The sequence below is a fragment of the Polypterus senegalus genome, chromosome 8 (assembly GCF_016835505.1).
Source record: "Polypterus senegalus isolate Bchr_013 chromosome 8, ASM1683550v1, whole genome shotgun sequence".
NCBI classification, from domain to species: domain Eukaryota; kingdom Metazoa; phylum Chordata; class Cladistia; order Polypteriformes; family Polypteridae; genus Polypterus; species Polypterus senegalus.
Genome location: NC_053161.1, coordinates 79274332 through 79288749, shown reverse-complemented (window position 1 = coordinate 79288749; position 14418 = coordinate 79274332). Strand labels below are relative to the sequence as shown.

The window sequence follows — 14418 nt, the reverse complement described above, 5'->3', positions numbered from 1 at the left end:
TTACTAAATTTAAAACTGTATTGTATTATATATTGAAAATTTAATTAGTGCATTTTAGGACAGAATATTGACATAGTAATTAGTGCTGCTTGCTGCTTTGCAACCTTGTATCATGTCTGAATTAAACCAGCAGTGGTTTGGATCCTTCTTTGGTGCCAGTGCTGCTAGGATAGGCTCTTGCCTCACAACCCTGATTTGAAACAAGCAAAGCTGAGAATGTTGTGTTTTTGATATTAGGGTCACTTACATCAATGACTGAAAATTTCAACATTTATAACATTATTTTTGTCATTGCAGCAGCTGTTGGTAGACACACATCTTTTCAAAATAAAGGTTTTAGCATAACATGCTATTATAGGAGAAGAAAATAGTTTGCTTTCTTCAAAGCACTTTAGAGGGAATCAACAGCTAGTCCTGGAAACAAAAAACATGTATTTTATAAAATTTATAATTTGGAGGAAAAAGTAAAAAAACAAATGGTACATTAGAAAAAAGCATAGTTGCTATTTGCCAATATTCTATATGCACATAACATGATGAAACAATCAAATTAATTATGAAGTTTATTATTGGAAGTAAAATTGAACGTATTAGCTGTGTGGGTTTTTTTTAATGAGTAAACACTTGATCCTGACACTAATTTTTCAATTACAGTGATCCCTCGCTATATCGCGCTTCGACTTTCACGGCTTCACTCCATCACGGATTTTAAATGTAAGCATATCTAAATATATATCACGGATTTTTCGCAGGTTCGCGGATTTCTGTGGACATTGGGTCTTTTAATTTGTGGTACATGCTTCCGCAGTTTGTTTGCCTAGTTGATTTCATACAAGGGACGCTATTGGCGGATGGCTGAGAAGCTACCCAATCGGAGCACGTATTACGTATTAAATAAAACTCAAAGATATACTTGCGCGATGCTTCGCACACTTAAAAGCTCTAACAGCACGTATTGATTTTTAATTGCTTTCTTTTCTCTGTTTCTCACATTCTCTGCTCCTGATGGAGGGGGTGTGAGTAGAGGGGCTGTTTGCTTAGAGGATATGGACGCTCCTGTAAAAAATGCTGAAAGACTACCTTCACATTGCTCCCTTCTTTGCTGCCCCTTTATCGCGGTGCTTCTCATACTTAAAAGCCCAACAGCACATATTGATTTTTCATTGTTTGCTATTTTCTCTCTCTCTCTGTCTATCTGACATTCTCTGCTTCTGATGAGCACTCCTTTGAAGAGCAAGATATGTTAGCATTCTTTTAATTGTGAGAAAGAACTGTCATATCTCTGTCTTGTCATGGAGCACAGTTTAAACTTTTGACTAAAGGGTGTTATTTCATGTCTAGAGGGCTCTAATAATGCTAAAAAAAACTTATTTAAAAGGTCGTAAACAGGTTTTCTATGCTCTAACTACAAAAATATTAGATTTATAAATCAAGAATCCTACGTCGTGGAAATTCATTTATTGCGGTTGAGTCTGGAACGGATTTACCGTATAACTGTGCGGAGAATATTTATAAACAGTGTGGGAGAGTTTATAAGAGCTTAAAATATATAAAAATAACCATACAAACATATGGTTTCTACTTCATGGATTTTCACCTATCGCGGGGGGTTCTGGATTACTGTAACTAATGACTTTCTTTCATGGCTCATCAGATGACAACATATTGTTTACTACATTATTAAGAGAATTGTACTGTAGCTTAGATAAACACTATCATGAACAGAGTGCATACTTTTTTTGCCTAGTCAAGTATTTTGTGCAAAATTGGAGATTTCTTGGCATGTAGTCAATGTGTTGTGTACATCTAATTTAGAAAATGTTTTTTAATTGAAAGTTTAATAACAATGGTCAAGAAATGTAGTTTTTGACTGAAGTTGTAATTTTTACAAGATACAGTGAAATGGCTGGTTTTTGTTAATTGATTTTTTTAGTAACGCAACTTGGAATAGTTTGAAAGAATATAATTCTTTTAGTGTTGGCTGATTGACTGAGTGGGTTAAGGTAGTGGTCTCAAACTCCAAGGAGGGCCGCAGTGGCTGCAGGTTTTCATTCTATCCTTTCTCTTAATTGGTGACCAGTTTTCCCTGCTTGTTAACTCCTTTTCCTTTAATTTTAATTGATTTGTTTTTTAAGATTTGTTCCTCTGAATTGCTTCATTTCTTTTCTTAAATGGCACCCAAACAGAAATGAAATGTGAAGTGAGGGAGCCAACAGAAGAACCAATTTCACTCCAAGCAACTGCTTAACTAGGTGCCGATTCTTGTTGTTAATTAAACCCGTTCTTTAATTCCATGTCTTGTTGCTGTTCTCATTGTGCAGTAGCATAGATTTAAAAAATTATTGATTTTCTCATATTTTCTCATTTCTAAGAGCAGTGGTAATATGTTTTGGGGACCTAAGCTCATCTGCATTCCTGAGACCTTCATCTTTCATTATTTGCAGATATTGTACAATAGACATAGTTTGCTGCTCATGTTTTGACTTCTTTTTGTGTCTCATTATTATTTGGAAGCTAATTAAAGAATAAGAAACAAGTAACACTCAAATTACCAGAGCCTACAAGAAAACTAACTCGTAAATTCGGCCCACCTTAAATCCATTCGCACCTCTCTGTCAGCGTCTTTTTGTTCTGTAAATGTGGCATTTTAAGGTAAGCAGTCTGCTATTCCATCCCTGTCCAAACCCAACCGTCACAGAACGTTCACAAACTTCTCCCAGATCATGCCTTGTTTGATTATCTGGGAGTGAAGTGCTGGAGTTTTAGAGTGGAAATAATAGATCGTTATTTGGAACACATGCATTTCATGTGTGTTCCGTTTCTACAGTAATCTGTGTAAACACATTGTTAAAATAGAAACGGAAACTGGGGAGTGGGGGGAATAGCAGGCTGCTTGTCTTAATCGGCACATTTACAGGACAAAAGACGCTGACGGAGAGATGCGAATGGTTTTAAGGTGGGCCAGATTTATGAGTTTTCTCGTAGGCTCTGGTAATTCTAGTGTTAAAGGGGTCCGAGTCTTCAAGAGCAAGTCCATTCAGATTAATTCAAAAGAAGTTCAAAAGCAGCAAAAACAGTTCACTAATTAAGAAAATGGTTCGAATGAAAATCTGTAGCCACTGTGGCCCTCCAGCACTGGAGTTTTAGACTACTGGGCTAAGATGTCCACAGTGGAAAAGCATTATTTTTTTTTTTTTATTCGCTTCGCCCACTTGCTTGTTTTTGCTTAATGAATTTCATCAGATTGCTCTGTTTTGTGGAATGGCTTGAGGAAATGTTTTGACTTTTTTGTTGGCTTGCCATATTTTAGTTGTGACTATTCTAAAAGTAATCAGCAAACTGTATGTATATCTCAAACCCAACTAATGGTGTGCTTTAGAGAAATGATGATGGCCCTTTTTTCTCCATTTATTTTTGGTCTAATGAATTTTTAATTTAGGTTACATGCAAGGCCACAACTAAGAAGAGAATTAAGATCCGAGACTGAAATTAAATGAGTTTTGTAATGGGGAAGAAAATTCAAAAAGAAGAAATTTGGTTATTGATAATGTTAATTGAAAACTAACTAGAGGGATCCTTTTTAAAATGGTAATATTGAAATAATTTTTCAATTATTATTAGATTTTCTAGTGTACTAATAGCAGCAGCAGAATTGTCATTGGTACTCTCTTATGCAACACTGAATTCTGGTTGTTCTTCCAGTTCTTGTCCATACCAGTTGAATCTACTGCTCACTTTAACCTAAAACAGTGCAATGGCAGCCTAGCTATGGTACTGTAGTTATGGTATAAGTTTAAACAAATGAGATTATTACATTTTATATAAATTCAAATTGCGATATTTTTGGACCAAATGTCAATATACGATATGCAACGATATTTTTTTCCTATCCATTATTACTTAAAAAAGAAGTCACACATTTATATTGCTCTTTAGTTATTTACATGTAATTGCAAACTTACAACTTTACATCATAGGCATAAACCAAAATATACTCATTAATGCAAGAAACGCATCTAAACATTTACGCAAGAAAACCAGTTATTTGAATATTAGGTGATGTAGGAGTAGATGCTTTATCTACTTTACTAGGTTTGCCTAAAAAAAAAACAATGTTTCAATATACTCTTTTTAAGCTATGTTTTGTACACAAATAAAGCGTGGCAAGAACATGCATTCAGGTAACACAATTTCACAATTTTTGTGCAAGAAAAACAAGTCTGTCAACTGCCTTTGGCTTTAAAGATGCCCTGTGGCAGTTCACTATGTTGCCATTTGTGCTAAATGCCCTTTCTGAGGGCGAACTAGTGGCCTGTATGCAAAGATATATTTTTTCAAGGCGACTGAGAGTTGGAAAGATTGGTTCATGCACTTTCCACCATGCAAGTGGGTTTGTCTCAGTGTCAGTTTCAGCTGCTTGTAGGTAGGTTGAAAGTTCAGCTTCAATTTTATCTCTGTCAGACAATGCCGATAAAGATGTTGGCCTCTTAAAGAAGCTACCAAGGCTTCCCTTCTCCTTTTTGGCTAGTGGTGGTGATACTTCAGCTGCTTCTGAAAGTTCCCCAGCTAAATCAGGCAGGGCACTGGTCTTACAGTATGTTGAAGGGTCTCCACTTCAGACACAACTCTGTTTGACCTCATCATACTTTTCCTCAGGAATGTATGATCTTTTGAAACGTGGATCCAAAAAAGAAGCAATGTCTAGTAGTTGCTGGGTGGCAGGGTCATCAAATTTCTCTCTCAGATAATCAAGAATTTTGGTCTTAATTGACATAGTGAGCTCTGTGTCTTCTGGCTGGTGAGCCAAGATGCTGGTTTGAAAAAGTTGTAGCATTGGCTTAACATAGGAGACTGTAACATAGGACTGAGCTGAGAGTACATCTGTAAATTCCAGGTGGGGTCGAATAGCTTTATCAGTTGACTCTAGTACATCTATGTCCTGCCATGTAAGTGCCACATGTCTGGTTTTCTTGTCAGATGAGAGAACTTGGGTGATGGCCCTCTCTTGTTCCAACACTCTCTGTATCATTGCTGCCCTTGACCCCCATCTTGTAGGGGATTCTGTTATGAGCTGATGGGAAGGCAGATTGAGTTCTTTCTGTGTTGCGGTCAAATCCCTTCTTTTTTTCCAGCTGAAGGAAAAACGTGCAACAATTCTTTTGCCTACACCAATTGCCCGTTCAATGCAGGGATCTCTCATGCTTCTCTCTAAAACCAAACACAAATTACAGTCTTATTAATTATTTACGTTATTAATTAATAATATTTCTCATACACACTATTTACGTTTATTTACTATTTCTTAGCATGTTTATTATTTAATTTAACATATTTCTCATACGTGCGCACACACACTTTACATTTATTATTACAATTTTCTTATATTTATTACGTGTTATTTATTTTCAAACATTTCTCATACACGCACACACTAGTGATGGGCACTTCGGCTCTTTTTAGTGAGCCTGATCATTTTACCCAGCTCACTAAGAATCGGCTCTTTCGGCTCCCAAACGCCTCTTCATTTTCCCACTCCAGCCTTTTATAATTCAGCCAAATTTAGCATTGTTCTGACACACGATTAGATGTTTGCACTTAGTGTTTCGCTACAAACACTACACAGACATTGGTTCCAAAAAACGGGAATCGGCTCCCACTGTTCAGTAAAAAGAGCCGGCTCAAAGAACCATTTTGTTCGTGATCAACACATTACTAGCACGCAAACACACACACACACACCGTACCAATCGCCGGGTTCAGCCAGTGACCAAAGCACTGCTGTCTCTTCCATTTGTTCAGATCAACGGCTTTAATCACATTTGCAGCGTTACCTGTGGTAATGCACACTTGTTGCGCGTCGTCTAATTTCCACGATTTAAGCGCATCTTTGAGCCCCAGCGCAATCGTTTCTCTGGTCATCTGGTGCAAATCCTGTCTGAAGACAAACGCTTCTTATCTTCCAGTTTTCAATAAAATGAACCGTTAGGCTCATGTATGGTTGAATGGTACAATTAGTCCACAGATCGGATGTGGTGGAGAAGTGGCGAATGTTCTGAAGCTGATTCAGAATTTTCTCCTTTACCTTATTGTATAATTTGGGCAGGCCTTCTTCGGCAAAGTATTTCCGACTGGGAATTACATATTTGGGATCAATCATTCTCAGTAGTTTCTGAAATCCGTATTTTTCGACAGTGGCAACAGGGACCATATCTTTTGCAATGTGGTATGTTACTGCAGGTGTTATTTCCTTCCATTTGTGGCTTGGTTTTTTCATATGGTATGCAACGAGAGAACGTTGCCGCCAGTGTGATTTGTTTTGCGACAGGGATGTGTTTTGTTGCGTTTTGAGCAGAGTTCTCACGAAGTTTAATACATTCTTCGTACTTCGTAACGTGTTTTGTTTTCAAATGATTGAACAGGTTCGAGGTGTTGCCGCTCTTCGTTCCTACTTCTCTCTTACAAAGTTTACATATAACAGTTTTTTGTTCTGTATCATTTTGTCTAAAGCCAAACCATTTCCAAACAACGTAATTTCTTATTGTTTTTTAGACCCGTTTTGTATGTCTATCCGCTTTTCACGAGAGAACTACTTCTTGCATCTAGATCATGTGTTTTTTTTTTTTGTATCATTTTCTTGAACAGTCTGTTGATTTTTGCGAGTTTCTCATGGCGCTAAGTGTCGGTTCAGTTGTGGTTCTAATTTATTAGCGCAAATCTGAGACTCATTGGGCTGTGGGGGGGGTTCCCTCTTCACTCATGTGTCTGCGTCGGGTGTAATCTTAACTCCGCTTAATTAGCGACCGAGAAAACTACTTAACAGATTTAGATTTTTTTTTTTTTTTTTATATATATAATTTTCTTGAACATTCCGGTTGATTTTGCGACTTCTCTCATTACGCTAAGAGTCATAGTTCACTTACAGGAGCAATATATATGTTCGCGAGACGGAGGCTGCGGGCCAAGTGGAAGGGGAAGAGTTATGTCAGGAGTAGAGAGCTGGGCCAGGCCCTCCTCACTGTCCTGTTTCGCTAATATGTGGGCGAAGCCGCGTGGGATGGCTAGTGCAATGTATAGTACAGCAATAATGTATTCCTTATATAGCCCAAAATCACACAGGGAGTGCTGCAATGGACTTTTACAGGCCCTGTTTTTGACAGCCAAAAAAAAAAACACCTAGGGAAAGAAATGGAAGAAATCTTGGGAAAGGCAGTTCAGAGATGGACCCTTTTACAGGTAGGTTGGGCTTGAAATGAGTGCCAAAAAATTGTGTTCCGTTTTGTGTATTGTATTTAAACAAGTAATCCTCTTCACAGAGCTAGATGGCTAATCTATCATTGCCACCTCAGAAATACAAGATAACAATGTGTGCAAATTACAAAGCAAAATGCAAAAATAGATTACTCACTAAATATAGAAATATCATATATGAGGATACAGATTTGTTCAGTGTCATAGAGACCAACAAGCTGCCTCAACCCCTACTGGCTGTTCCACAGTTGAATCAGTGCTGGGATGGCCAGTCTGATTCAAGACCCTTCTCCCTGAAGATCGAAGTGCTCCTTTTATCAGAGATAAAAGACTTTTCCATAGGCAGCCAAACATCTTGGCAGTAGAGCAGTGGCACCATGTGCCATATGTGAATACAGTACTGAGGATCATAAATATCTTCATATGTCTTTCTGTCTTAAAAAATAACTTTGTGTTGGTTTCCTTCAGTTAGCTTCAGTTTCTTTATATATCATAAACTCATGCTACTGTAAAATATGGGTTAAGCAGTGTTAGTGAATGTGCTCTGTAATGGTCCATCTTTCTCTAGCATTGGTTCCTGAAATGTGGCAGCTACTGTAGTGCAAGTCATTCTTTAGCACATTTGTGATACTTCATTTGAATAAGCAGAAGAGAAAATTGTTTCACTGAATACATTTATGTTTTTTAATTAATTAATTGAGCAACATCTTTCCATTGTTTTATTTTCTTGTAGATATCTGATGAATTTTTTGCTAGATGCAACTCTGGGAATGCTTGTGATCTGGGCTGGAGTGAAACTTGTGTCTTGGATAGTGGAATATAAGCAAGTGACATTATTAACATTTGGAGAATATGGTAAGTTCATACATTTAGCATATATACAGTATGTTAGTCAAGAAATTGGACATTATATGAAATAAATCTATCAGTATTAGTTTATGTGGAATTTGGAATTCATGGTCATTGATCACTTTCCCTCTGTGTTGCATACAAGTCTCTAACGATAACGATCCAGAATACCTGTTACCATACAGTATGTTTAGGCAGTAAAATTAAGAGTTTACACCCTTACTGACTGTCTTCCTGAAATAATATTCTCATTTCTGCTGTAGCTCTCATCTTCTTAAAAAAGTACCATGAGCAGTTAATTTTGTATAGGAATTAAAAAAATGTCCATGAAGTCAGGTGGATTTCTTTACACATAACAGATACAGTATTAAGTTTGCTGTTGTGATACTGAAGAAGAGTAAGGTGACTCATCCCTGAAATCTCTGTTACAGCAGTACTTTAACATATATTGCTAGTTTTCAAGTGAGGCAGTTCTTGGAATGAAAAATAAATGTTTTACTTAAAAAAAAATAAATAAAAATAAAAAACAATTCTTTACCCATTGGTGCTAAATAATTTCTAGTTTTTATCAAGTTAAAGAGGTCTGAAGTAAAAATGCATGTTGTCTTTCAAGGATTCTTTGAATTATGGTAGACCAGTGGTTCCCAACCTTGGTCCTGGGGGCACACTGTGGCTGCAGGTTTTTGTTCCAACTAGGGCTGCAACTAATAATTATTTTGGTAGTCGACTAATCGTTCAGTTTTGTTTTCGGTTGGTCATGATTATTTCATTCCTGACTATTTTGATGCCTGCGACCTGTGGTTGCACATACTGTTCTGGGCTTCAGTGCATGTCTTACCTCATCCGCTCACGTCTGTCCACCAGTGAATGACACCCTGATGTCTCTGCATTAACATAATTAAAATTAATAATAACCAAATTAAAATAACAACCAGTGAAACGTATGCATTTGAAAATAATCAGATGTTTTATATTAGTGTGATCGTCACAGTTAAGAAGAAATACATTAAACGATACAAACTAAAGTGCACATAGTCTTTAAACAAAAAAAGTGTATTTAACTTAACCAAATGGATACTGGTGTGTCTTTAAAGTCCAAAAGTTTAAATAAAGGTTCAATTCAAATTAAATAAAACAAGAATACAGTTTATAAAAGATTCAGTTCATATATTTCTGATTACAGTGCAGGAACGTGACCATTTCAATATACTTTGGTGTGAGGCTGGCTCTCTTCTTTGAGACAATGTTCCCAGCTACTGAGAAGAGACGCTCAGAGGGAGTACGGGTAGCAGGAATACACAAGAATTATTTTGTAGACAGAGAAAGATGTTTTAATCATCACACTCTGAAGGAAAAGTGTTTGTAGTTTATCACATCATGTACTATATTATGTCAAAATAAAAAAAATAACAGACTAAAATATGTAACAAGCTAATTACTGCCAGCACGCCGGAGCAGAGTATATTCGGAAAAGTACATTCGTTGAACGCCGCAGCCGGCTAAAGTTGTTTCTCAGTGCAATTTGCCAGCACGCCAAAGCCAAGTATATTTGGCAATTTATATTCATTGAGTGCCGCAACCGACTATAGTCGTGTATCAGTGCAATTTGCCAGCATGCAGGGGGTGAGTATATTCGGCTACATACATTCATTGAACCCTGCAACCGGCTATATTTGCTTCACAGAGAAATTTGCCTGCACACCGGATCTCATCAGTCAGTGCCGTATATTCATTGAGCAGCCAGCTCACGACCACTGCTGGCACTGGCAGAACTGCAGCACCACTGTCTCTGGGATTTAGCCACTGCACTAGATGAGCCTGCAATCAGCGTTTACCTCTGTGTGTTTGCATGCAGCCAGTTCAAGCGCAGTTGGCTCAGTGAGTTACTGAATTTCATCAATGGCTTCAGCTGCACCTTGAACATATAATAACAGATTGTTGCAGTAGTTTTTATAGTTTTTACAGTTCATTTGCAGTGTGTAAAATGATCAGTGTTGCAGTAATTGTGATGCTCTTTGCATGAAAAAAATACGTGTTCCATTAAAATTTCCAATTTTCTTTGTGAATTGTGATGTTTACTTAAAAAGTGCAGTTGAAAATTTGGCGTCCTGGGGTGCATTAACCCCCAAGTATGTGTCGGTTTAAGGGTTAACTGTCATTGTCTAAACCTTGATATACACATTATAGTACAAACATCAATGTTAACACGTGACACTAAGTTTACTCGCTAAAACTTCCCTCTCAAGAGACTGCGGCATCATAGCTCCAGGATGCTTGTGTTGGTAGGACTGTGCGCAGTCTTGACAAACAATAACGAACGATACTGCCCCCAGACGTTCATGTAGTGCATTGCAGTTACAAAAACCAACGTGGTTCTTTGTGACAGGAGCCTCTGTTGAAGGTTCTGTTTGACGTGTCGACGATTTTTTGTAGTTGATGTCGTCGATTCCGTCGACTAATCGTAGCCCTAGTTCCAACTAGATTGCTAATCAGTGACAACACCTGATAACACTGATCTTATTTAATTAGCTGGTGGTATTTTTCTTTTATTCTACATTCAGAAAAGCACAGCAGCATGATTTTTACATTTATAAGACTTTTGGAAATATTTCTGCTTTTGATATTGATTTAAATGCTTAACTCTCTTTTGTTGATTTCATTATATTTTTCCCCTTATCTGTGCAGTTTTTCCTCATCATTATATCTTATTAATAACAATTAAAAATTAGCAGACATGTTGACAAACACTGAATAATCAAAGTCTGTACTTTAGCATCAGACCCACTAATTAGTAAAAACAAAATGGATTAATTAAACGATCAGAACACCTAGAAAGTGGAATAAAATTCAAGATGAAAATATTGTTAAAAAGAAAAAAATACATTATTCCCATATAACTGCTTGGTACATTTTTAATATATATATATTTTTTTTTACCAAACTTAGTTTTCTAATTTCTATTTTGTTCCCAAAACACAGAACTTGGGAAATAACACATCACTTAATTAGCCATGGGGGTTATTTTTCGTACGTGGATTACTTGTTTAGCCGGATGTAATTGTTGACGAGTTGGCTTGATCCTGGATCTGTCGGTTTTTCGAAACTCTTGCTGGATGTGTTGTCATAGCCGCACATCCAAATCCTCAAACCAGAGGCGTAGCTAGGGTTTTCAGCACCCGGGGACAGCTGAAGATTTCGCGCCCCCTCCTGTTTGCCAAAATGCAAAGGGAAAGGGAAAGAAAATTTTTAAAAATGTTTTAAAATAGTATTTTAAGAAAAAAAGTCATATTTTTTATTTTAAATAGTTTTAACTTAGACAATGATACACTAATGCCTCATGTCAGTCGCAAGACCTGTTTAATAACGTCAAAAATGTTTTTGGGTGGGAGTCAAGCATGTTAGAGTAGTGGAGGAGATAAATTATTTTCTGTTGGGTATATATTGTAGAACTAATACGTGCTTCAAAATCAGAAAGAGACAAAAAAAAAAAAAGGAAAAAAATATCCTTATACTGATGGAGTGATGGACTGAGTATGCAAATGTTTATTTACTTTTTAGTGCATTTAAGAATGGAAAACATTTAATTCTAAAATTTCGTAACATCAATTTGGCGCCCCCTGGATGCCCGGGGACAGATGTCCCTCCCTTGCCATAAACTCCAGCTACGCTACTACTTCAAACCTGCTCGGAGCAGGTTTGTTCTATGTAAACAAAGATTAGCTCACACACTTAACCAGTGTTCGTGCATGGAATTCATTCAGTCATGGCTTCGCCGTTCATGAATGAGCAACCAATTGATATCGTCGGTGCGCAAATTATAAGAAGAGAATTTCAAATAGAGAGGGTTTTGCATGATCAGCAAGATCCTTTATTGCTCCCGAAAGAAATTCTTTTCAAAAGATACTGCTTTAGCCTTTTGGGGGAAATATTGTACCTCAAAGATTTATTAGCACCTTATATTCGAAGTCAAACTAGGCGAGGTCGGGCTCTCGCAACCACACACACATTATGCATCGCTTTGAGGATTTTTTTAAGCGGCTCTTTTTTTTTTTTTTTTTTTTTTATACTGTAGGCGATGCAGAAAATCTATCTAAAAGTGCAGTTTGCCAGGCAATTTGTAAAGTCTATTTGGCTCTGAAATATTTCCTTTGGGATTTCATAGTGTTTACTGGACATCTGCGTGTGCAGACAATAAAAGAGCCGTTTCATGCCATTGCAGGTAGGTAATACACAGGGAAAAACACCCACAGTTCCGTAAAGAATCTCACAATCGGCATAATATTCTAATTACCCAGGATTTCCAAATGTGACTGGGGCACATGGGACTGATCAGAGTGGAGTTTGACCAAACGTTATTTTGAAAATGTACCTCTTCTCCTGATGAATAATCAGACAGTGTCTTCATCAAATATTTGACCTTCGTCAATATCTCATTGGTCAGACACAGGTTCTAGGGATATGACATTCCCTGCAACTGACCCAACAAAAAAAGTGGGCTATTTGGAACATACCTATGGCACACATTAAGGACAAAAATATGCAGTGACCATCCTTTACCTGAAATGAAGTGACCACTGCATCCTGCCACTGATTCTGAGGAGGAGCTTCCCCCTGCAATGCCCTCAAAAACCGGGCAATGGGCATTTTGCTGAAGAGCCAACTCTTCTGCAGGGGTTAGGTCTGGACTGCGTGGACCTCCACCTGTTTTTTGCTTGTCTGCCTCCTCCTTAGCTTTAAAATTAATGTTTTTTATATTATGTATGATTCTTTATTTTAACAATTCTTTAAATAGTAATATACCAATATTTACCAGTTTGAAGTATATTCTTGTACTTTCACTGTTCTCTCTGTGCTCACGTTTCATCTGGAATTATGACATACTAGCAAAATACCCGTGCTTTGCAGCAGTGAAGTACTGCCTTGGCAGTGTATATATACACTCACCTAAAGGATTATTAGGAACACCTGTTCAATTTCTCATTAATGCAATTATCTAATCAACCAATCACATGGCAGTTGCTTCAATGCATTTAGGGGTGTGGTCCTGGTCAAGACAATCTCCTGAACTCCAAACTGAATGCCAGAATGGGAAAGAAAGGTGATTTAAGCAATTTTGAGCGTGGCATGGTTGTTGATGCCAGACGGGTTGGTCTGAGTATTTCACAATCTGCTCAGTTACTGGGATTTTCACGCACAACCATATCTAGGGTTTACAAAGAATGGTGTGAAAAGGGAAAAACATTCAAATGGTAGAGTCAGAATTTGGCGTAAACAGATTGAGAACATGGATCCATAATGCCTTGTTACCACTGTGCAGGCTGGTGGTGGTCGTGTAATGGTGTGGGGGATGTTTTCTTGACACACTTTAGGCCCCTTAGTGCCAGTTGGGCATCGTTTAAATGCCATGGGCTACCTGAGCATTGTTTCTGACCATGTCCATCCCTTCATGACCACCATGTACCTCTGGATGGTTACTTCCAGCAGGATAATGCACCATGTCACAAAGCTCGAATCATTTCAAATTGGTTTCTTGAACATGACAATGAGTTCACTGTACTAAAATGGCCCCCACAGTCACCAGATCTCAACCCAATAGAGCATCTTTGGGATGTGGTTGAACTGGAGGTTCGTTCCCTGGATGTGCATCCCACAAATCTCCATCAACTGCAAGATGCTATCCTATCAATATGGGCCAACACTTCTAAAGAATGCTTTCAGCACCTTGTTGAATCAATGCAGTTCTGAAGGTGAAAGGGGGTCAAACACTGTATTAGTATGGTGTTCCTAATAATCCTTTGAGTGTGTGTGTATGTGTATATATATATATATATATATATATATATATATATATATTAATATATATATATATATTATATATATATATATATATATATATATATATATATATATATATATATATATATATATATATATATATATATATATATATATATATATATATATATATATATATATATATATATATATATATATATATATATATATATATATATATATATATATATATATAATATATAATATGGACTTTTCAATCAGTGCGGGCACGCGCATTCATCTCGGATAATTAGATCCAGCTAGACTAATCTACTACATGGCTGCATTTCAAAAACTTACTTATCCCGGTTGAGCTTCACCTGCATTAACTCGTCCATGATGAGGCATCTGATCTCGGATGATTTAAGCGACATAAGGAAAATACCCCCAATTAAAAACAGAAGCTGGTTGGTACAAAAACCTGCAGCCACAGTGTGCTCAACAGACCGAGGTTGGGAAACACTGTGGTAGAATATCACTCATACC

General features: G+C 37.2%; 1 protein-coding gene across 1 annotated transcript in view; it reads left to right on the top strand.

Moving 5' to 3' along the window:
• Positions 1 to 14418, top strand: part of tmem110l (transmembrane protein 110, like) — a 121593-nt gene that overhangs the window by 29162 nt on the left and 78013 nt on the right. The window contains exon 4 of the mRNA XM_039761322.1: positions 7982 to 8103. Within this exon, the coding sequence (XP_039617256.1) occupies positions 7982 to 8103 (122 nt within the window). The remainder of the gene's footprint in view (positions 1 to 7981; positions 8104 to 14418) is intronic.